The sequence below is a fragment of the Astatotilapia calliptera genome, chromosome 6, assembly GCF_900246225.1.
Source record: "Astatotilapia calliptera chromosome 6, fAstCal1.2, whole genome shotgun sequence".
In the NCBI taxonomy this organism is placed as follows: Eukaryota; Metazoa; Chordata; class Actinopteri; order Cichliformes; family Cichlidae; genus Astatotilapia; species Astatotilapia calliptera.
In genome coordinates this window covers 34,068,971-34,091,095 of record NC_039307.1, presented here as the reverse complement: position 1 = coordinate 34,091,095, position 22,125 = coordinate 34,068,971, and the positions used below count along the sequence as shown (strand labels likewise).

At 40.0% G+C, this 22,125-nt stretch overlaps 1 protein-coding gene across 4 annotated transcripts; it reads right to left on the bottom strand.

Moving 5' to 3' along the window:
• Positions 1-3,958: 3,958 nt before the first annotated feature.
• On the bottom strand, positions 3,959-21,816 carry gtpbp1l (GTP binding protein 1, like). 4 transcript variants are annotated; one of them, XM_026171867.1, is made up of 15 exons: positions 21,731-21,816; positions 21,256-21,446; positions 20,639-20,750; positions 18,217-18,397; positions 12,509-12,692; positions 12,010-12,174; positions 11,763-11,886; positions 11,057-11,171; positions 10,222-10,366; positions 8,974-9,156; positions 8,503-8,638; positions 8,193-8,371; positions 7,931-8,077; positions 7,114-7,164; positions 3,959-6,352 (listed from the first exon to the last, which is right to left on the bottom strand). In XM_026171867.1, the coding sequence occupies exons 2-15, from the start codon at positions 21,442-21,444 to the stop codon at positions 6,245-6,247; spliced, it is 2,019 nt and encodes a 672-aa protein (XP_026027652.1). In that variant the 5' UTR covers positions 21,445-21,446; positions 21,731-21,816; the 3' UTR covers positions 3,959-6,244. The 4 variants fall into 4 exon arrangements, with proteins under 4 accessions (XP_026027652.1, XP_026027653.1, XP_026027651.1 ...); XM_026171868.1 differs by lacking the exon at positions 21,731-21,816 and adding an exon at positions 21,663-21,726; XM_026171866.1 differs by lacking the exon at positions 21,731-21,816 and adding an exon at positions 21,574-21,629.
• Between the last annotated feature and the right edge of the window lie 309 nt (positions 21,817-22,125).

The window sequence follows — 22,125 nt, the reverse complement described above, 5'->3', positions numbered from 1 at the left end:
TTTCAATAAAAACCTTTGAGTTTTTCCACTTTGTATCAGTTACTAATGTTTTTTAATAGGGTTAGATCAACTGACGACTATAAATTGCCCAAAAGAGTGAATCGTTGTCAGTGTTAGCCCTGTGACACCCTGCCTCTCACCCTATAGGAGCTAGGACAGGCTCCAGCCCCCCTGTGAATTGGATAAGTGGATGTAATCCCAAGTTTATTTAGCACTGGTGTGAATTGAAAATTAAAAATTAAAAACCTGGGAAATTGTCAACTTTCTCATCCCATATGGAAAAGATATATATAAATCTTATAAAGTTTTTATCTGTCTTGTATGAAACTTGTATGAAAATCATACAAGAGTGAAAACACATATAAGATCCCTTGAAAAATTATATAATGAAACTTGTATGTTTTGTATACTTACTAAAAACATATATGATTTACTCATGAAAGTGGCCACTTTCATGAGTAAATCATATATGTTTTTACTATTTCTTTTCCACATGGGATCACATTAGAGAAATCAAACAGTTCATCTTTTTTAGATCAGAAAAAAGGACAGCTATGAAGAAAGTAAGCATGCACCTACACTTATCACATCTTCAAAAGCATCAGCTGCAGGGATGTTAGGTCCACACGATAAGACCGTGCTTAGGGAGTGACAGATGGTGCCTGTCTTATTTAGACCCCTGACATCTAAGTATGAGTATGGTACTCGTTCTGCCACTCAAGTTCATGGTGTCATCATACCAAGATCTAAAGAGTTCTTCAAGGCCTTCAGAAAAAAGAGGGCCTGTAGATGCCTATGAGCCTGACAAGGGATTTAAAAAGATCAAAAGAAGGAATGGAGGGTTATGAAATTGGCCAAGAAAGAGAGAGAGAAAAAAACAGATCTGAATTCCTTTGAAATGTGGTCGGGGGATTTGAAATGGCCAGCATACACATGAAAAGTGAAGAAAGGTCTGCATGGAGGACCACCTTTATCTGTAGGCACTGTTCAAAGGGGCGAACATCTTTGCACATCAAAATAATGTCAAAAAGTAAAAAAGCCAGGGTTTCTGTGACATGCTGTGACTTTCTCATGGCTTTCCTTTTTTCTTTTAGGAATTTGACTATATGAAGGGGGTTTGGAGTGGCTATAACAAGTAAGACAAGGATGCTAAAGCAGTGCTGGAGATGATGCTATCAGAGTCTGTGTATAACAATACTTCAGAGAAAGTGTCAGCAGGGAAAAAGTGGAACCTGAGGGAGAGGGCTTTACAGGCTTAGACAGCACAGAGACAGATGGGTAATGTAAGCCAGCTTCTGAATGGGTGTGGGTGGTTTTTGGACTATGCTTAGTCCACATGAAGCAAAGCAAAACAGTAGAAGCTGAAAGGAGTAAACCGCTTGAAAGAGTGATTCAGAAGAGGCTCCTACATGTGCAAAATGAGTCTCTCGGGCACAGCAGGGAACATGACTGAAACGGGAAAGTGTTGACAAGCAAAAAATAAGCTCGAGGCAAGCGTGAAGGCACAGAAGAAGGCAGCATTATTTAATGATATGAGCAGTTTACTTTTTGTTTATCTGCCTGTTCAGTAAATGAACAGGAACGGGTTCACCGTCACATTCAGGTGTAAGGTTCACTTCAGCATGATGAGGAGATACAGTCTGTGTTTGCATTACTAGTTGCTGAAGCTTAACAGTAACCAGCACTAACACACATTTGCACCAAAATTGAAATATGTTCTAAAAACACAACAACAAAAAAACAAAAACAAATTAAAAAAAGTTAGAGCTAAAGGCGTGGACTGAATGGCAAATAAGATTTAAGAAAACAGGTCATATCCCAACATGAGTTATCTGTCAGGAGCTTCGAGACCACATCTTGAGGTTAATTTGTGAAGCGGACAGCATCGCGGGGGGTACACAGTAGGAATAGCCTACAGGGAAAAGGCTGACATGTGCAAAGCTAGTACACAAGGCAAAGGGGGATGTGGAGGCTGGCTTTAGTTGATAATTAACAAATCAGTTATGTCCCAGTAAAGCCAGCCTAAAGCAGACAGTGAAAGCATGACAGACAGTGTAAGGAGGCTGTCGGTGTATTACAGTATTACTTACCAAGTTCTAATTTCAATTCACATTTAAAAAATGCCCAAGTGCATATTCACTGGGTATTGTATGGAAAGATAAGAGGGCTTTACGGTGGGACAATGCTGGCTGTAGGTTCTACAGTATATGTTAAACAAGAAAAGGCCTTCATGAGAACCAGTGAGGCCACTCAAAAAAAGCACCCTAATGAGAAAAGTAAATTGATGGAGAATGTAAACGATTTTCTCCCTCAATACATGAATAGAGACCAGAATAATCTGTGCAGTGGATTTTCAAATTAGTGAATTTACACAACAGAATGTGAGATAATATCATGACTGCTGAATGATGAATGCATGTATGTGACTTGCAGTGTAAATTGCTATAAACAGTAGAATTGGGCCTTCACCAACATAACCTGGACTTGAAGATGGAACGCTTCAGTTTTGGTTTGTGACAAACTGACTGACAAACTGAAGGTGATCGAAACACCAACTTTTGTTTTTCTAAAATTCAGTTCAATTTTATTTATACAGCATCAAATCACAACAACAGTTCTCTCCAGGCACTTTACTGTAAGGTAAAGACAGTAATACAGACAAATCAGAGAAAAGCCCAACAACTGGCAACCATGGGAAGGAAAAACTCCCTTCTAACAGGAAGAAATCGCCAGCAGAACCAGACTTGGCTGAAAGAGCTGAAAAAGTATTAATCAATTTCCAAAGAAACTGATTCACTGTTCAGCCATTTTTCATGTTGTGTTTGGTGGCTCAGGTGCAGGGGAGGGGTGGAGCAGCAGGTTAAGGGTGTGGTTTCAGGGGAGGCTGAAAACACTAATCGTGCAGCCGCTGGGGCCAGAGAGGAGGAGAGACCATAGCAGGAGCAGTGAGAGGAAGGCGCTGCCATGCAATGAGGAGCCGAAAAGCTGCTGACGGTAACGCAACAGCACTGAAAGGCACACTGTAAATAAACCTTTGCAGTCACATTGCTGAGCGTGGGTCATTCCTGCTACAAATGTGTATAAGCATTAAGCGTAATCAACAAATGAAAATACAAATGTCCTAAATTCAGACTGCCGTAAAACACTAAAATATTCTAAAACTGTAAACAGAAGAACAGTAGAACAATACACCCACCACCAGTGTCTGTTTCCTATTTCACAATGTTTATTTTATATTCTTCCACTGAATGTTTGACCCCAACAGCAGGTATATTATCACTTGCATGCTGCATTTTTTAATTCTTTTCTTGCTGACATAAACACAAACATTGCTGAAAACAAACTTGAATGGATATCCAAATTCTTCTTCGTGGCATTACAGTGATGTTGTCCGAAGGAGGCCACACCGACTGGCATGGCGAGATGAGCCAGGTTTTCAGCTAACGGCTGTTTGGGGATCACCTTGTTGATGTAAAACGTGCTGTATTTGGCAATTTCTGTCAATTCGACTAAAGAAATGAGATAAATTATGTTTTTGTGACAGGCTGCTGGTAAAAGTGTCCAAAAGATAAGACACAGTGTGTAGATACAGCACTGGTTCATCCCCTAAGATGGGAAAATGTTTTTTGATCCTTTTTTGTCAGCAGAGTAATATTTGTAACCAAATTCATCACAAAACTTTACGGTTGTGTAATAGAAGCCAAAAATCGATTACGCTGTGTAGACGCTGTCCAACCTTTCACCCTGAGCAATTTCTCCCATCCATCCACGGCCGCTTCTCCAGCTCAGGGTCACGGTGGGGCTGGAGCCTGTCAGGTAAAGGTAACAGGCAAGGTACATTCTGGACGGAGCACCTCTGAGCATACAAAGTATAAAATATAATTCTGAATTTCACCAAAGAGTCCTCCTAAACTTGTTCTTGAAGACATTATTTTAAATTATTTATTATTAAAACACGTTTTGTTAAATAACATCTTTATTTAAAAGGATTTAGAACACAAACTGGCACCACTTAATTTAAACGGCATGTACAACTTGCGTCTCACATACAGATTTTTGGACAGTGACACCTCTCCCACCGTTCGGCCTCCACGCGCCACTGCAACAGTTAAGATGGAAACAACACGAAGGCTCTCACTTTAACTTTAAAGGTTGAAATGTGACTGAACAATTCACTCATGGGCTATCGTTTTCATAAATGAAGCCTGTCGAAGATCTGGAGATGATTTTAAGTATGGCGTTTAATGTAGATGGCACAACATGTGGTCGAAAAGAACAAAGTGAATCTATTGTAGGAACATCTGCCTGGATGATCGCAGACCTTTACAACCCTTTTTTAGTTTGGTGGTCCAGTTTTAATTGTTACTAAGGTCATTCTCTTTTTTACAAAGATAACTTTGACTGAACGCATAACCTGTTTAAAGGTGAAAAGGTACAATATCGTGGAGTGTCTAAGTCAATCACCTGAATCAGCTATGAAGGCAGAAAGACCTATGAAGACAGCTGCAGTCATGGTGTTGAAACAAAGCGTAACCACAACGGTTTGCTCTACTATTGCAGCTTGTTTTCAAAAGATGTAAAAGTGAGAAAAAAAATGTGTCACTGTCCAAAAATGTAACAAACTGTACACACAAACAGTCTCTTCAGATAAACATCCATGCACTGTTGGTAAGATCTAAAGGGGGAGAAAGGTAGTAATGCTCTTAGTTCATTGTGCTTATGAGACGTATAAAGCTGGTAGCTCAAGGACTGTCAGACCAGACTGATCAACATTAAGTTAATACTAATGTGAGGGGAGATCTATGCCCCCCAAAGAAGAAACAGAGGGCTGCAAAACTGTGACAACTGCCAACACGGTCACCTTCCCAATATAAAGACAACTCGAGAAACCACTTTAATAAAAACCAGTGGAAAACATCTGTGGCAAAAAGGGTGTAGTCTACTGTTGCTTACTTTAGCTTGATGTCATTAGGGGTATACGTCAGGTTAAGGCAGGATGCAACATGACTTGCACACGTGTACCATAATCTGGTGATTGTCCACGTTTGTTTGTGAAGCTTTGCACCTGATTTGGACTTCACATGAAAATTCTCAATTATATGAAGAACAAACACAAAATGTGCAGCAAAACCTCAGTTACTGAAACATGTTCTGTGTTGGCTTTGACATCATTAGAGTTTGTTTTTTTTAATTAAATTAGTAAAATACCTGATGGATGTTTTTGTGCACAAGACTTTATCAGCTTTTGGATTTTTCATTTAATATACTGGATCAAAGTGGAACTGTGCAAAGGTCCTCTGCCTGCTTTGCTTGTTCAAAAAGCACTTGTAGTACATTACACCATGACAAACGCCACTTTGCTACTCAACACTCCAACGTTAAAAAAGGATGATTCAGAAATTTTCTCTTTTGGCTTCATGAAAAACTAGAAAAACCAAAACACGGACTCTTAGAAAAAGTCGATGAAGATTTCCTTCTATAACATGTTTAAACATCGGCTACATGAGCACTTTGTGTACAAGCCGATGTTTCATTATAAGTGATGCATTCATAACTAGTCTCAGGGTAACACAACCACAGAGTTTACATCCATCAGTAGGTTTCCAGAGAACAGTTTGTAGCCAAACCCCAAAACCAGTGGTCAGCTTAAACTAACACAGCAGCAGCTTCAGCCGACCGCTTGCTATCAAATCCCTTTCAGCTCAATGGATCCCAAATGCACATTTATACTGCTGGCTTCAGTAAGCAGGAGCTTAAAAACAATTTTCAACTACTGAACACAATCCTCCTTCACTGACCAATGTTAGCAGACTCCAAGTCTGGTGCCTTCAGAAAGTCCCATTAATGACAGAACACAAGGAAATGTAGAATAAGGAAAAAGCAGGCTGACCGAAGGGGGGAAACAAAAAACATTAGAGGCAGGAGAGAGCAGAGAGAGTGACTGATCCATCTGCTAGAAGCTGGGAAAAAACAAATGAGATAACCACCTCCTGGAAAAACAAATTTAAAAAAGAACTATCACCTTCATCAGCCAACAAGAAAAATATATATCATTTTTGATAAATATGTCACTCTCTTGATTCAGACTGTTCACTAATTATTTATTTGTTTTTATATGAAGAAACATGGCCAGTCTTTGCACACCTGCAAGAGGCCCACACAGTCACTCTCCCTCCTCTTTGTGAAGAGATGATGATGATGACGATGATGATGACGGGCTGTGAAGAAACCCATGTTTGTGCTTTTAGGCTGTGCCCGCTGCTCCTGTGGGCACTGCTGTATTCGTGGCATTCACACCTTTCCCTCGATGTCTCTGACCACCTCTCCTGCGTCCCCCGCCTCCTGACTTGAGCTGTGGATGGACAGACAGCACTGTGAGCCAGCTGTTAGGTGAAATCAGGTTTGAAATAAAGCACAGGCGGCAGGTAAAGCTTGTTGATCCAAAACAGTTAAGATGCACTTAAGAGCAACAGGAACTCCTTTAAAAAGGTTAAGAGGGTAAAAACGAGTTTAGAGGTTCTCTGAGGGGAACAAACAAAAAGGAAAGTGAACAGTTCAGACTTTAGCCCAGGATATTTTAGTGGATGGGGTAAACACCTTACAAACACAGGCCCTTTTCCCCTTTTTTTGTTGAATTTAACACAAGTGTAATTACTTTGTTTTAAACGGGGTCACAGGAAACCCTGTAACTGCACAAATGTTCTGTCTGACAAAATAAAATTTTAGTAACATTTTAGTAACAAGTAACATTTAAAAAGCTAACAGAGACAAGTCATGTTTTTCTAATTGGTACGTTCACCAGGGAGAATATAGAATGGGTGTAGTTAAAAATAGAAGAACAATTAGGGAAAAAGCTCATTTTCCTTCCTCTAGCACCTCCACAGCTTTTAATCCCACTTGGGTCCAGTTCAGTAAGCAAACACTTGTACTTGCAGTACAGCAGCTTCCTGGTGTGACTGAGAAAGGTTTGTGAATATAAAGCAGAACTGCACTAAAGCAGAGTATGCATGCAAAAAAAAAAACATCTGCTTAGAACCTGGGGAGGGTTAGGGAACAGAACAACCACACCTAAGGAGACGCCATCATCACTCCCACAGTCTGCAGGAACTTTACCTTGTTTTCTTTGTTGCCATCATGACACAGAGCCTCCTCCTCTGCCACTGTCTGACGCAGCATGCCAAGACAGGGAGGGAGGAGAGAGAGAGATAACAGCGAGAGAGTAAAGTGTTAGAACTGAAGGATCGGGAATGCAGAGCGAAAACAGCAGTGAGGACGGGTGAGGATCAGAGGGCAGAGGAGGGGGTGAGTGGAGGTACATGTGGCTGACGATGAAGGCAGGATGATGGACAGGGTAGGAGAGCAAGTTGGCAATAAAATGATTGAAAGTCAAAGTACAATAATGGAACAATAATGTGAAAGTTGTAGACATTAAGTAGCAGATTTAAGCACTTTGAAGAGCAGAGAGAAGATGTCTTCCAACACAAAGTTGACTGTAATAGAAAATCTAATGTCTGTGGTGACATTACCACACTAATGCACTAGTAGTGATAACTTTTGTGTCAACCAACAGTAATTGGTTGGCAAGAACTGAAGGGTGAAATACTACAGCCACAGAGAGGGAGTCAGTGACAGTCACTGTGACCAACAGGAAGCCTGTGGCTAAAAAATTCAAGAAAGCACCCAAAACAGAATTTCTGCAGCTCCAGATAAAACAAAACCTGAGTGTTCAGAGGGTGAATTACAGGATAGACCACAAGGACAAATGTCATAAGTGCATACAGACAGTGTTAGTGCCCGGAAGGGAAAACAAAAGTTCAGCACTGGAAAATTAACTGTTGGACACATAAAACAACCCGATGAAATTTGTCACTTCTTATGTTTTCTGTAAAACATGCACTCATGAGGATTCCCCGAGCACTGTTTCACTCACCGGTAGCTGCGCTGTGGTAGGACTGGGTGGCCGTGCTGCTGATCCACTGTCCTCATTAGCGGTTGTGCCCTCTTTAGAACTCTTTTTGCTGGCTTGAGATTTGGACTGCTGGGCCTTAGCTGCCTGGGTGTTCACTGAGTGGAGAAGCTGAAATTGCAAACACAACCTTGTGTTTGTTACACCAGTGTTCACATAACATTAATTATAGGATAATTAAAGAGTTTACACTGAACCAGAAAGGTAAGCACAAGAGCCCCAGTACCTTTGTAATGGTGCCTACAGCTTTGGTACGTCCTTCCCTGAACACCAGCTTCTGGTCACAGTGCAGGTATTCGGGGGTCTTGATGAAGCGAAAATGGACCGTGGCTTTGTCCCCAGTCCTCAGACAGTCTTTGTTCATTGACAGGATTGTGGCTGTCTGCCTAATGCTGCCACAGTGGACTAATGATACAGAGGGAGAGTGGCACAGTTACCGATTGGCCAGACAGTATTTTTCTTTTAGAAAAGGGAGTCAAAGACACACAGATGCCCATCGGTGCTATTTAAACTTGTGAGTGTCTGTATTTACTAACCCATGGCCTGGTATCTCGGGGATATCGTGGTCGGATGGTGAAGCACCAAAATCTCTGCTTCAAATTCCCAGGTGGCCTGTGGCATCAGCTTGGGAGAAACCATCACCATTCCTTTCCTTATGGATGATCGTTTGATCTGAGAAGACAGGAGGGGAAAAAGCAGCAGGAACAAAGGAAAAAGAAATGAAGCTGGGGGATTGGTTAAGACAAAACTGAATTAGAGCCAGAACACTACCTGCTTTCACTCTTTGGGATTTGCATGTATTACAAAACTGATTCTAAAGTTAGGAAACTAATTCATATGCATATAACGTCTCAAAGTTTCTGAATAATTATCCTCCTCAGAAGTTTTCAAAACTTCTTGCCAAGTCATCTTTGAGCTATTTTTATGCTGTCTTTTGGACTGATATGTAAAAATAATTCAAATATGTCATGATGGCTGTATTTCAACTAAATTATTTCCACACAGACCTTTTTGAGGGCGAAGGATGCGGTCTGTCCACCGCGAACCTCTCTGACAGGCATCCTCTTGCGGTGGATGGATTTAACTGCGATGGGGATGAAAGTGCCGAGGGGGTCTGGACCTAAGAGGAGCGTGTCGTTGAGTCGTATCAATCCACGTAACGTAGTGCCTGAAACTACTGTGCCCACACCCTGTGAAAGAGAAATGATACTTTTGGACTTTTCTGTTAGATAGGACTGTGTGAAGTATTGGAGGTTGGGGCAGCTAATGTGGAGTGCAGTATACTCAGAGACGTGCTGCTTTGTTACAAACATGTCTGTCATATGAATCTGAAATCTATGTATTGCAAATGTTCTCTAGAAAGCACAGAAGAACAGAGAACATTATTTACTATCAAACCTTCACCTTTCTGTGTATTTATCAAATTGACTGTTACTGTGCCTCACTGAAAACTGAAATAGGAGATGACCACAAGTAATTAACAACATTCACCGCAGAAGTCTAAATTATGCATTAAAAGAAAAAAAAACTCAATCTAATTACTTCCTATGAGCAAACGCTTGGCAACAGTGGGAAGGAAGAACTCCATTTTAACAGAAGTGACCTTTGGCAGAACTAGGCTCAGGGAAGAGCAGCCTTCTGACTGGGGAGTTGATGGGAAAGAGAAGAAAGTTTAAAAAAAAAAAAAAAAAAAAAAAAAAAAAAAAAAGAGTGTACAGAGAAGAAACACATCAGGGCTGAAAAGGTGGGACTGAGGAATAAAATGCAAATAAAAGCTTGATCAGAAAGAAACTAAACAGGGCGATGCAGGGCGTGGTTCTTAACACTGGGGCTGAGGACTCATACAAACATGCAGGAACTACAGGAAGAAACCCAACTCCTTTTGCTCCCAGCTTTTGGCCCTTCTACACGCCTCAACGATACACTCATTCTGATAAGATCTCCCACTGGCACTCAGAAAATATAAGACAAGCAACTCTCACAGCCACATCATGCTCAAAATAAGACCACCATTAAATCACCATTAACAACAACTTTGTCCACACCTTTCAGTTTCAAATTTGTTATTGCATATTTGAGTTTTTAACCCTAAAAAAAGGCACTATACTGACACAGATCATTAATAAATCTACCTCTATCTACAATGTCTTTGATCTAGTTGCCCTTGCTAGCATACTTTTTCATGCACTGAAACACTAATTGTAAAGAAATGAACATCCATGGCTGTATAACTGAGTGTGTGCTCTATTTCTTACAGGTACGGAGTATGTGTCGTCTATTTGGAACTCTGCAGGCTCATCATTGCTAAAGGTGGTCCGAGAGGAAAGGAGGTTCAAGAACATCTTCAGCAAGTCCATGTTCTCCCCCGTCACATTTGAGATCTGGAATATTGGACACATCCTGGAGAGAAGGAGAGAGAAAAAAAGAGAGATGATGAAAAAAAAAATCTATTCTGTTTAACCGACTGGGCTGGATGGCAGATTCCTTAAAGGGACTGATAAACCAGCACATGAATATTTACACATTAAATCTTAGGAAAAAATTAAAGAGGCAAGGGAAAGCTGTTTAACAGCATACCCACTTGACTTATAAACCTAAAATAAAAATGCACCACCCAGGCGTGGCTACACACAAACACCAGAGGCCGATCAAAAAACAGAAACCAGTGTGCTGATTGGTTCGATTTGAAAACAGAATCAAGATGACCCATGTGAAAAAAGCTATGCGTTAAAGCACTGAGATCATATGAGGACTCATCCAGCAATTTCCCCACAGACAAAATGTATACGCTTTTATTTTTGGCAGGAAACCGTATGATTAAGTAAAATTAAGGGTCAAGCTGATGTAGTCGGATTTATTTGGCATACTGGAGAGTGCGCATATGATATCCTGTTCTCCGTAAGTGTTTTTTTACTTACTTTCACTAAACATCTTTGGCATTTTATTCATAAATCCTAATTCTGCAGGAACATTTTAAAGATCAAACATTATTTCTAACTGTGTGAGTATGCTGTCAATCAACTGTCACCCATTCTGTTATTATTTCTCAGCAGAGTCACGCCCATCGTCCCACCTGTTCTCTGGTCTTACCTCTCAGAGCTGAAGTTAGAGGCTGTGACAATGACATCATCCTTGTTCTGCACCAACACTGGGATTTTCCTGCAGCCTGGTGACTTTAATAACCTCTGTAATAATTTTAGTGTCTCTGCAGACAAACACAAGCAAACCTGAGTTTCTTAAACCTAAAAACAACACTCATGACAAAATCTGAACAAAACAACCTGAGAGTGAAAATAAATGACATATTTAAAGAGATGGAAACTGAAAGTAGTAAGCTTTAAACGGAAAAAAAGACTGCTTTTAATTTACTTTTGCTTTAAAAGCATATTTATTCATGTTTTATTATTTCTTAATTATTATCATCACTTCCTTTATGTGCTCTTCCAGTAGTTTGTTGTTTTTGTAAACTTCTCTCTCAGTTTGCTTCACTTTAAAAGCGTTCTAGCGATTTACTTTATATTATTCATTTTCTTCCCAAAGAGGCTTTTTTTGAGTTAGAGCCCAGTTTCCTACCTTAACATAATTAAAGCAGAGCCATGAAGCGTGAAAGTATTTACTGCTTTTAACAACACAATGGTGGTCTTTGGTATGGCTGTGTTTCTGTAAACATTGCTGTGGGAATGGAGATTGTGCTGAATTTGCAAAACCTCTCACACTGAGCATGAAGTTAAGAAACTGGGACCTAAAGATGTAGAACAGAGCAGTTATACAGCTGTGCTGGAGATAGTGGATTTACCTTGCAGGATGTTAGCTGGGCACATGTCTATCTTGGTAACCACAACAAACACAGGTACGTTTAGGGCCAGCGCTAGACCCAGGTGCTCTTTGGTCATGCCAACAATGCCAGCATTGCTGCCAACCTACATGGAGAGACAAGAAACACAGAGATGAGTGGTTAAATATGTGAGGGCAGAAACAGGAACAAAAAAGTAACAAAGGATTTGCCAGGAAATAGTTAAATATAAACTTTCAATCTCTCTCACCATGAGCATGCAGAAATCAGGCAGGTGTCCCGTCATGCCAAAGACTGTGGTCTTCAGGTACTTCTCGTGCCCAGCTAAGTCAATAAAGGTGATGACTTTGGAGGATTTCTCACAGATTTTGGTCCAGTCTAAACCCCCGCCATGGCTGTCTGGCTTGTTTACCACCTAAAGAAGCGAGTAGACAGAAAAGAAAACCTACTTATAATGGACGTGAGAAAAAACGGTAGGATGAAACTTTGAAAGAAAGCTTAAAAATGTTCCTGCAGGAAAAATACATGCTGTTAATTAAATGTGATCAAACTTTTCACAATTATAATTTCACATAAATCCATAAAGCTAACAAGAAAAATTACTATCTGAATAGTCTTTCACTGAGCAGTGTTTTTTTTTTATATTTGGTACTCAAAAACTTTTAAATAAATGCAAAAAATAAGGAAAGATCACTACAGAAATGCATTTCTCCAGTGATTTTGCCCATTCACAACTGACAGCAGCCCACCTGTCCTTCCTGATCAAAGCCCAGGATATCGTTGCCCACACTGCTGGTCCTCCCACTTTCCATCTCATGTTTGTGCCGGAAGAGCTTCTGGCGAGCGAAACCTCTGCCATTATCCAGCTCACCATGGGTTAACACTCCCAGCAGGGTGCTCTTTCCAGCGTCTACATTTCCAACAACAGCCACTCTAGAGAAAAGAGAACAGAAAAGAAAAAAAAGAGTGAATAACACAAGTTTCAGTACAGGGTAGTGTACAGGGAGTGCAGAATTATTAGGCAAGTTGTATTTCTGAGGAATAATTTTATTATTGAACAACAACCATGTTCTCAATGAACCCAAAAAACTCATTAATATCAAAGCTGAATGTTTTTGGAAGTAGTTTTTAGTTTTAGCTATTTTAGGGGGATATCTGTGTGTGCAGGTGACTATTACTGTGCATAATTATTAGGCAACTTAACAAAAACAAATATATACCCATTTCAATTATTTATTTTTACCAGTGAAACCAATATAACATCTCCACATTCACAAATATACATTTCTGACATTCAAAAACAAAACAAAAACAAATCAGCGACCAATATAGCCACCTTTCTTTGCAAGGACACTCAAAAGCCTGCCATCCATGGATTCTGTCAGTGTTTTGATCTGTTCACCATCAACATTGCGTGCAGCAGCAACCACAGCCTCCCAGACACTGTTCAGAGAGGTGTACTGTTTTCCCTCCTTGTAAATCTCACATTTGATGATGGACCACAGGTTCTCAATGGGGTTCAGATCAGGTGAACAAGGAGGTCATGTCATTAGTTTTACTTCTTTTATACCCTTTCTTGCCAGCCACGCTATGGAGTACTTGGACACGTGTGATGGAGCATTGTCCTGCATGAAAATCATGTTTTTCTTGAAGGATGCAGACTTCTTCCTGCACCACTGCTTGAAGAAGGTGTCTTCCAGGAACTGGCAGTAGGACTGGGAGTTGAGCTTGACTCCATCCTCAACCCGAAAAGGCCCCACAAGCTCATCTTTGATGATACCAGCCCAAACCAGTACTCCACCTCCACCTTGCTGGCGTCTGAGTCGGACTGGAGCTCTCTGCCCTTTACCAATCCAGCCACGGGCCCATCCATCTGGCCCATCAAGACTCACTCTCATTTCATCAGTCCAGAAAACCTTAGAAAAATCAGTCTTGAGATATTTCTTGGCCCAGTCTTGACGTTTCAGCTTGTGTGTCTTGTTCAGTGGTGGTCGTCTTTCAGCCTTTCTTACCTTGGCCATGTCTCTGAGTATTGCACACCTTGTGCTTTTGGGCACTCCAGTGATGTTGCAGCTCTGAAATATGGCCAAACTGGTGGCAAGTGGCATCTTGGCAGCTGCACGCTTGACTTTTCTCAGTTCATGAGCAGTTATTTTGCGTCTTGGTTTTTCCCACACGCTTCTTGCTGTTGACTATTTTGAATGAAATGCTTGATTGTTCGATGATCACGCTTCAGAAGCTTTGCAATTTTGAGACTGCTGCATCCCTCTGCAAGATATCTCACTATTTTTGACTTTTCTGAGCCTGTCAAGTCCTTCTTTTGACCCATTTTGCCAAAGGAAAGGACGTTGCCTAATAATTATGCACACCTGATATAGGGTGTTGATGTCATTAGACCACACCCCTTCTCATTACATTACCTAATATGCTTAATTGGTAGTAGGCTTTCGAGCCTATACAGCTTGGAGTAAGACAACATGCATGAAGAGGATGATGTGGACAAAATACTCATTTGCCTAATAATTCTGCACTCCCTGTATGCAGAGCTGTTACTTCAGTCAGGACCCTTTACAGTGTTGGAGGCTAAAGGAGCTTAAAACAGTGAGCCCTATATGAGAGAGCCAGTCAGCTGACTGCCTGTCGTGCGGCTGACTTTGTGGACTCCCTCACCAACACTTTGGACAATTTTACAGCCAAGTCATTACAAATCTTTCTACCACCTCTAAACCCTCCCATTGAGTATATGAAGGTTCTCAATCTTCATTTCTAAAAATAAAACTGATGGAGACTGCTGGGTATTTTATTGAGACTAAAAAGAAATCCAGCTTAAGACCTACATCTATATTTTATTTCTTTTTCACTAATGGTGTTGTCCATTTCTGTTCTTGTGCGTTTGATTATAACAAGTTGGAAGTAAACAAGTATCCTCGGCTCAACATGCAAAATAAATAAAGGGAAAATTATGTCAAATGCAGGACGAGATCATTTTCAACCTTCTAAATTCAATCGAACATGAATGAAACTCAAATGACGCACAATAAGAAAAGACATGCCAAAAGTAAATAAACACTCCCAGCAGCAACATCAGGTACAAAAGGGCCTGTGCTATAATAAATCATCACCTGTCACAAACAGGCCAGCGTATTTGTTTTCTGGTTTATTGCTGCTCTATAAACAGGGACAAATGGAACCAAGCTATACAATATTGACACAGACATCAACAATACGAAGTACAGCATAAAACAGGTGCAGTGTGCAATTCATTTTCAAATTGGGTTAACTTGCATGAGCAAGGCTATAAAACACCATCACAGCATTCTCACAGCTGGGCCTTTGGTTCTTGGCTTTGTCTAATGCAACAGTACACAACTTTTCTAGGAAGGTTCAGAAAGAAAGTGACTGCCATCAAAAAATGACTCCTCTTTCCTGCCTTGCTCTGAGACACAGACAAGTACATGATTCTGACACAAGGGTTATCTGTGCTAAGGCAGTGTGAAAGATAATGCACAAAGTAAGCCTCTGTGGACGCTGCCAAAGGAAAAACTCTGCTCACACAACTGCAAGATCACACATGGGAGCAGGTGGTTCGGCCAATATGACTAAGATTACTAGTGTGGATGAGATAGAGCCCAGCATGTCTGATGTGAAGCTGATCAGGTCTGCTGCAGTGACTGTCCAGTGTTGACTGTGAAACATTGGGCTGGTGGTGAGCTAATAATGGAGCTGGAGACTGCAGAAGGTTTAGAAGATTTGATGCATGCACCATTTTGGCTTTACATTTGGTTTCTGCACATTTACTAGGGTTTATAACGTATATATGCACATGAGCTGCAGACTTCAGCTATTACTCCTGTACTATTATTTTATTTACCAGCCGCTTTGATAACAGACCCATATCATCTATTACTTCTCCAGTGAGCCTCATCCTGTGGATTAGGGCTGCTCGATTATGGCAAAAATGATAATCACGATTATTTTCACTGAAATTGAGATCGCGATTATTTGACGATATTTATTTAACCCTTTAAGACCTACTATAGAACCAAGTCCGCCAGAGCTTATATATTTTTTTTTTAAATGTTGTAGTGCCATTTGTGGGAGCATTTAAAGTTGCTAAATAACTGTTATAGCCCATATTTTAATAATATGTATGCATTAAGTCCATAGTAACTACATTAATTGCAAAAAAGTGCAATAAACTACAAAAAAATTGAAAATCGCTTTTGTTTTGTTTTTTTACATATATTTCTACTTGGAGAAATTTAAGAGGTTTATCCTTCAAAACTTTAAATACAAAAAAGTTGCAAAAAATAGTTTACAACAACAGGAAATTTATTTTGAGTGTCTTCATAGTTTTATTTTGGAGATACACCAATTTTTATATACACTGCAGGAAAAACAAAAAAACAATCCTATGATGCAAATTTGCAAAGAAAACAGCAGGTGCATCAAAATAAACTATTTCCAGCAGTGCAATTCGAGTTCTAAGCATCCCAGAAACTATTCAGAAAAGTCAAACATGACCAGTAGAGGTTTTTAAGGTCTACAAGTAAAAAACTACATTTCCGCGAAAATGACGTCACTTCCGGTTTCGGCCAGGAAATGGCGGACATGAGACAGTTCGCGCTGACATCTGTTTCACTGTGGGAAGTGTTATGAACAGCTGATTGGATCGGCAAAGCGTGTTTCTGGAATATTATGTTTTTGTTCCTGCAAGCGCTTTTTATGCAATTTTTGCAAAGCTATATGTGGAAGGAAACCGTGACCGAGGACAAGCTGATGGCATAAGTTGTAAGTACAACTCCTCCGGTTTCATATGCAAAACAAATTATTGCGCTAGCTTACGTGGTTCAGATTCTACAGGGATTTAAAAGTAGTTACACAAAACGGAGCGTGCTGCTCTGACCGGCTTTAAAGGGTTAACAATGACTTTAAAAAATAATATAAAATAGTGTGCAACACCACTGAAGTTTTTTTTTTTTTTTTTAACTCTCTTTTCAACCAACGGCAGTCACTCTCCTCTCCAAATAACTTCTGCTTAGCTTTCCGAGCTTCCCTCGGGTCCTCTTAATCAGCGGTCTCCAACCTTTTTTGCGCCACGGACCGGTTTATGCCCGACAATATTTTCACGGACCGGCCTTTAAGGTGTCGCGGATAAATGAGGGAGGGGCTAATAATCGGCTCAGTCATTTTTAATGATCGTTGAAAGCCCAGATCGTAATCGTGATTAAAATTCGATTAATTGAGCAGCCCTACTGTGGATGAACTCTACTTCCTCTGTTTTGAGCTACAGGTTGTGCCAGTTGTTCTTACATTGCTCTGCCGTCTATGAGACAACAGGTTTCCACATTCTGAAGGTTCTGGTCACAGTGGAGTTGGAGCAGTCGGACAGGCTTTTTGGGGAAGCAGGTGAATGACAGAGGATCACCACAACAACATGGCCAGTGACTCAGCCAAGGGGACAGAGGTGTCAGGAAGATCAACAGCGAATGAACTTTTAAAATAAGAGCAGGGGGACTGTCTGTGTCATGAGTCCATGAGTAAATCAATAACGCATGGTGATTTTTTTTTCAGATTCATAAACATAACAATTCTTAAATGACTCACAAAATTACTGGTGAGCCGGCCTAATGGAAGTTTACATGTGGCAAAGACTAAATATCTAAATACAGATTGAACTCCCAAGCTCAAAAAGCTTAGCTGGAAAGGATTTTACCAACATGTCCCTTGACCTGAATTCAACAGAGCACCTTAAAATATTTTAATGTGAAATGTAGATCAACAAAAGTCCTGCAGCAAAGAGCAGCTAAAAAAGTAATCAAAGAGAATTTCAAAAATTCAGCCCATAAGTGTGAGCCAGACTGTAAGCTTCCTTTGCTAAGAGGTTTCTGTAATTACAAAAAAAAGAGACAAATATATATATATATGTAATAAAAAAAAGAATAAAATCTAATTAAGGGTGAATTGAGTTTCGATGCATTTCATTCTTATAAATTTGAGTCTGGTGGCCAGTTTTGTCTTTTATTGCGTCTTATTCTGCTATTGTGAACATCTGGGAGAGAAGCTTTTTGCTGACTTGTCGGAAGCGCAAATTCTTATTTGATTCGTTCAAAACACTATTTTTAAAAAATGAAGCAATGTTAGACAGGTGCATTAGTTTGATTACATACTTCTTCCTGGTGGAAACAACTATCACAACAACAGGAACCTGTGCTTTAAATCTGCCTATAAATCTCTTCAGCAGTGCTGGCCAAAGAGCCATTTCTGTAGCTTTCTGAACCCAGTGATACATCAAAACTCATTTATGCAACAGAATATGTTTGAGTCATATTGTCATATAACCTGGCATTCAATAATAGCCAAACCCAACAGTCACACATTAACAAGTTAACAATGCAGGTACATTTTCTAATGATTCTTTTGCCTACACCCCAGAACCTCCCCTCATATTTTTTACCTGACTTCTAGGAAATCCTGCTCGCCCACGCGTCGACGGATGAGGTAGTCTCGAATCTTTCCTCCAGCGTCTGTCCTTTCTCTTAGCATGATTAAGTCAGCCTCAATCTGTTCACACAGCGACCGCACGGTGGCTACCGACGCCTCCATGTCCTTTTCATCCAGACCATAATCACCTCCATCTAAACGAAGCGTATGAGAAAGGAAGAAGTCACTCTCATGCAGGACAGTGAGGGACCAATTTAATGGATGTTTTTAGAAAAAGCAATTTCAGCAGTAATGTGAAGCCACACCCTTGGAAAATTGGCATCTTCACTGCTAACTGGGCAATACAGGAATGTTAGTAACATGTAATATGAGAGGGTGGTGACTGGGAGGACAAAGACCACACAGAAGAATGAAAGAGGGTAAAACAGGTGGTTTTTAAAAGAAAGATGGGAGTAGGTGTAAAGAGACGAGAACATTTAAATTACTGAGACCAGAGCAATTTTCAAAATGAACGAATCACCAGCAGTCAGCTTCAGACAACTTTTAAGAGAAGACTTTATTTTCTAAAGGCTGTATATATGCAAATTACTCTAAATTTTCAAAGAAACCCACAGTATTCATCCACTTAACAGGTAAAGAAATGTATTAACCCATTGGTTGCTGCCAGTTGCTTTACAAGTAGAACTGGCACACATAAATTACAATAACAACAAAAAAGCTTATGATTGATTGACAAAAAGAAACACAGCCAGTTAAGGCTGCTTGATTATGGCAAAAATGATAATCACAATTATTTTCACTGAAATTGAGATCTCGATTATTTGACGATATTTATTTAACAATAACAATGTATTGAATAATGGCTTTAAAGATTGTCAAAAATAATATGAAATAGTGTGCAAATACTGATGACAGTGCAAATGTTTGCAATATAAAAAATAAATGAAAAATGTAAACATTAATATTTAGTGAACTTCAAAATACTGCATAATATTAATGCATGCTTAGGCTGCTGCCCCCGCGACCCGGCCTCGGATAAAGCAGATGAAGATGGATGGATGGATGGATTAATGCATACAAATAACCAAACATCAAGACAATCTGTGTAGCCACACAATGCACAATTGCATCAAACTGACATTAAGGTATGCCAACTAAAGTTGCTGCTCCTTCACTTTGTGTCACTTTGTGTCACTTTGTGAGCGGTCTTTAAATGATTGAATGAATTTGTAGTGTTTATTAACAAAGTTTACACACTATGTCTACTTGATCCACGTCTGACTCCGCGAATCCATAATGTTTCCACATCACTGAAGTTGTTTTCCCTCTCTTTTCAAGCAACGGCATTCTTTCTTCAGCAGTCATTATCCTCTCCTCTCCAAATAACTTTTGCTTAGCTTTTCGAGGTTCCCTCGGGTCCAATTAATTGTTGTGACGCGTGTTTGAAACGCAGAGAGGTGCGCTCGATTTACCACACAGAGCAGCACAAGAGTAAAGCACGAGGGAGGTGCTAATAATCGGCTTGGTCATTTTTAATGATCGTTGAAAGCCCAGATCGTAATTTTGATTAAAATTCGATTAATTGAGCAGCCCTACAGCCAGTCACATTAGAAAGTCTGTTAGTTTTTGTCTGACTCGTCAGACAGCCTTTGGTGCTGATATTCTGTCTGTACCACTGCACTACTGACAGTGCCTGTGCTGACCGAGGATAAAGTGACATGCCCTTATGTGTGCTCTGGGTCAGACAGTTGCTTTAACAGTCAGAAAATAGCACAAAAAGGCCAGCTGCATTTGTGTGTAGAGCTTTAGAATGAACAGCAAACAAATGGGATTAGCTGTTTGGGAGGCCCAGAAGTGACGACACAGCTACAACACAACAGTGACTGAAAAATACCAATAAAACTACTTTTCCCTAACAATTACTATGGCTATGAAGCAATAGGTGTTATACCCCACAGCCACATGTTTGAATTTATGTTTTTGAATAATTAACTTTTATTTTAGAAGTCAGGCACTGACATAATATAGCTGTACAATTTTTTCCTTTGCTTTACAGATTTCAGCCTAGTCTAAAAACAATATGCCTGCTAAAAGTCTTTGGTGCCACCTACGGGATATCCTGAACATACACACACCAGATGACTGAAAACACAGCTTTCTTGCCTTAGATAATCTCAGACTTTTAGCCCTAAATAAATATTTCCTCTCATTCAATAACAAGATACAGTTTCCAACTGCTAATACATTATTTTATATTAAAAAAAAAGACTTTTATTTAAAAAAAACACTTTCTTTCCTTTTTTCTTGTCTTTTGTGTGTGTGTGTGTGTGTGTGTGTGTGTGTGTGTGTGTGTGTGTGTGTGTTTTCTTGCCACATTATCCTATTTTAAAATTACTATACATTAATGAAGTTCACTGGAAGTTGCTAACTCTTACCTGAGCCCATTCCAACCACATAGATTGTCTCTCCGCAGCCCTCATCTATCCGCTCCCTCAAATGTCTCAGTAATGAATCATATTGCTCCCCTGTTGGACTCACAAGGACCAGCTGAAAGGTAGAGACAGTAAATGAGATAATAGCTGAACATTTGCAAAGGTCAGACAGGGCAAACACCATTAAACAAGTCTTCTGTGAGTGCACATACAGCAAGTCACTACCGCAACAAGTAGTCAGCATTTTATAAAAACAATTTTACACAATAAAGTTTTGTTGGTGTTTTGTTTTGGTTCAGTCTGACTATTTAGGATTCTCCATTCAACAATACAAAAAGAACTGCAAAGTTTGCATATACAGTAGTTAGGTTACATGTCTAGTATGCTGCCAGCTGGATACAGTTAGATATGGTGCAAAATATTGTACGTGTCACTTTCTCTGGGATGCACAGCGAGCATTAAATGCCCCGTGTACAACTTTTAAGCACCTGTAAAGTTATTATGGCATACTACGTGGCACTCATTCACACGGTGACAATATAGAAAACCAATGAACAATCTGCTCAGTCGGAATGTATTAAAACGTAACGACTCAACGCGCAATTAACAATGAGGCCCACCTTGCTACTTAAGTCTAAATGATCCGCGGGCTCTTCATTTGTATCCTCGCCGTCTTCAAAGCCCTCTCCGCCGGACTGATCCTCGGCACACCCCCGGTCCGGTGCAAACATACAAGCAGGCACTATAGACTCTGCTGCTGGCGCTGTACCTGGGTGTAACGCTGGTTCTGTCGCCGTTAACGACGCCATTTCTAGAAAAAGTATGAAAATAGCAAATAAAACAACTAAATTATGTGTATGGCTTCAATGGCTAACATTTAGACATTAGCAATGATAGAAAGTTAGGCTGGTTAATAGAGCCAGCTAGTAAATGCTAACCAAACATCGAACATTTAACACTCTTAACAGGGGAAAACGAGGTTTTAATAAATCGACACAGCTGCGAGGTGACGACTAGATGTCCATACTTTTATACGTTTAAACTGTTGATGAAGATGAATTATATAATACATTCTCTCAAGAAACGAAGGCATACCAGAAGTTGCTAGCTAGCTGATAGGCTAACTTAGTTGTTTACTCTGGTTGGCTTCGTTAGCTTGGCACTGACTGTATGGCACGCCCATCAAAAAATAAACAAAAGGGATTGGCTACACTATAGGTAGCCCCGCCCACTGTTGGCGTACATGAACTTGTCGCCTTTAGTGACCTACTTAGACATGCATAGCCATCAACACACACGCTCTGACTATAACATAATATGCATAATAAATAAAAAGCGTATAATTTGTGTGTATTAAGAAAATGTTCTGATTTGTTAAATCAGTTATGCAGTCCTATAAACATGCATGGAAATCGATTATAAAAGGCAAAATATGCAGAGTATGGTCCAGAGTTGATTTCGTGTTGTAATTTCAAATTTGTACAATACAG